This window comes from Diaphorina citri, unplaced genomic scaffold (genome assembly GCF_000475195.1).
Source record: "Diaphorina citri unplaced genomic scaffold, Diaci psyllid genome assembly version 1.1 scaffold2667, whole genome shotgun sequence".
NCBI lineage: Eukaryota > Metazoa > Arthropoda > Insecta > Hemiptera > Psyllidae > Diaphorina > Diaphorina citri.
This window is the reverse complement of record NW_007380084.1, coordinates 29,155-30,070: the sequence shown is the minus strand read 5'-3', so window position 1 is coordinate 30,070 and position 916 is coordinate 29,155. Positions and strand designations below refer to the sequence as shown.

At 37.1% G+C, this 916-nt stretch overlaps 1 protein-coding gene across 1 annotated transcript in view; it reads right to left on the bottom strand.

Moving 5' to 3' along the window:
* Positions 1-355: 355 nt before the first annotated feature.
* LOC113471601 overlaps positions 356-916 on the bottom strand; it is a gene marked incomplete at both ends in the record, with an annotated part of 16,796 nt that continues 16,235 nt past the window's right edge. The window contains one exon of the mRNA XM_026830867.1: positions 356-543. Within this exon, the coding sequence (XP_026686668.1) occupies positions 356-543 (188 nt within the window). The remainder of the gene's footprint in view (positions 544-916) is intronic.

The window sequence follows — 916 nt, the reverse complement described above, 5'->3', positions numbered from 1 at the left end:
GACTTACGGTTAATTGAATTGAAATAAGGGACTTACGGTTAATTGAATTGAAATAAGGGACTTACGGTTAATTGAATTGAAATAAGGGACTTACGGTTAATTGAATTGAAATAAGGGACTTACGGTTAATTGAATTGAAATAAGGGACTTACGGTTAATTGAATTGAAATAAGGGACTTACGGTTAATTGAATTGAAATAAGGGACTTACGGTTAATTGAATTGAAATAAGGGACTTACGGTTAATTGAATTGAAATAAGGGACTTACGGTTAATTGAATTGAAATAAGGGACTTACGGTTAATTGAATTGAAATAAGGGACTTACGGTTAATTGAATTGAAATAAGGGACTTACGGTTAATTGAATTGAAATAAGGCCATCGTTGGATCGTTGTTCATCTGGACGGAGAATGCGGGAACTGGTTTCAGATATCCAGAATGTTCTCAGTGGCGGAGGGTTGGCACAGAATTCGACGGACAGGGTCACTGGTTGACCGGAGATGCCGATCAGATGGGAGGAGTTCGGATACACCACTGGGGCTCCTGCCTGGGAACAGAACGGAGGATCGAAGAAGAGTGGGAAGGTTCATTTTTCGGTTTCGCTGTTTGGTGAAATTTATTAGACTGTATAATGTCAAATGGTAACTTGGTTACCTCTCGGACCGATTTGTTCGATGTCATGGTTTTTTCAATGTAAATTTGGCAGAGTTGTCTCGACCATGAGGGCATTTTAGTATTTGGACCAAAAATGATGGTTTTCCTTGGTGATGGTTTTTTCAAGCTTTTTCTTTGAAACAAAATTGGGAGTTTTTTAACCGTTTAAAAGGTTAGAATACATATAGTTCTTAAGAATTATACTTCGTCGTTCGTTTTTAATACTTCGAAACTTTATTTTCTAGTTATCCTTGGAAGTTTA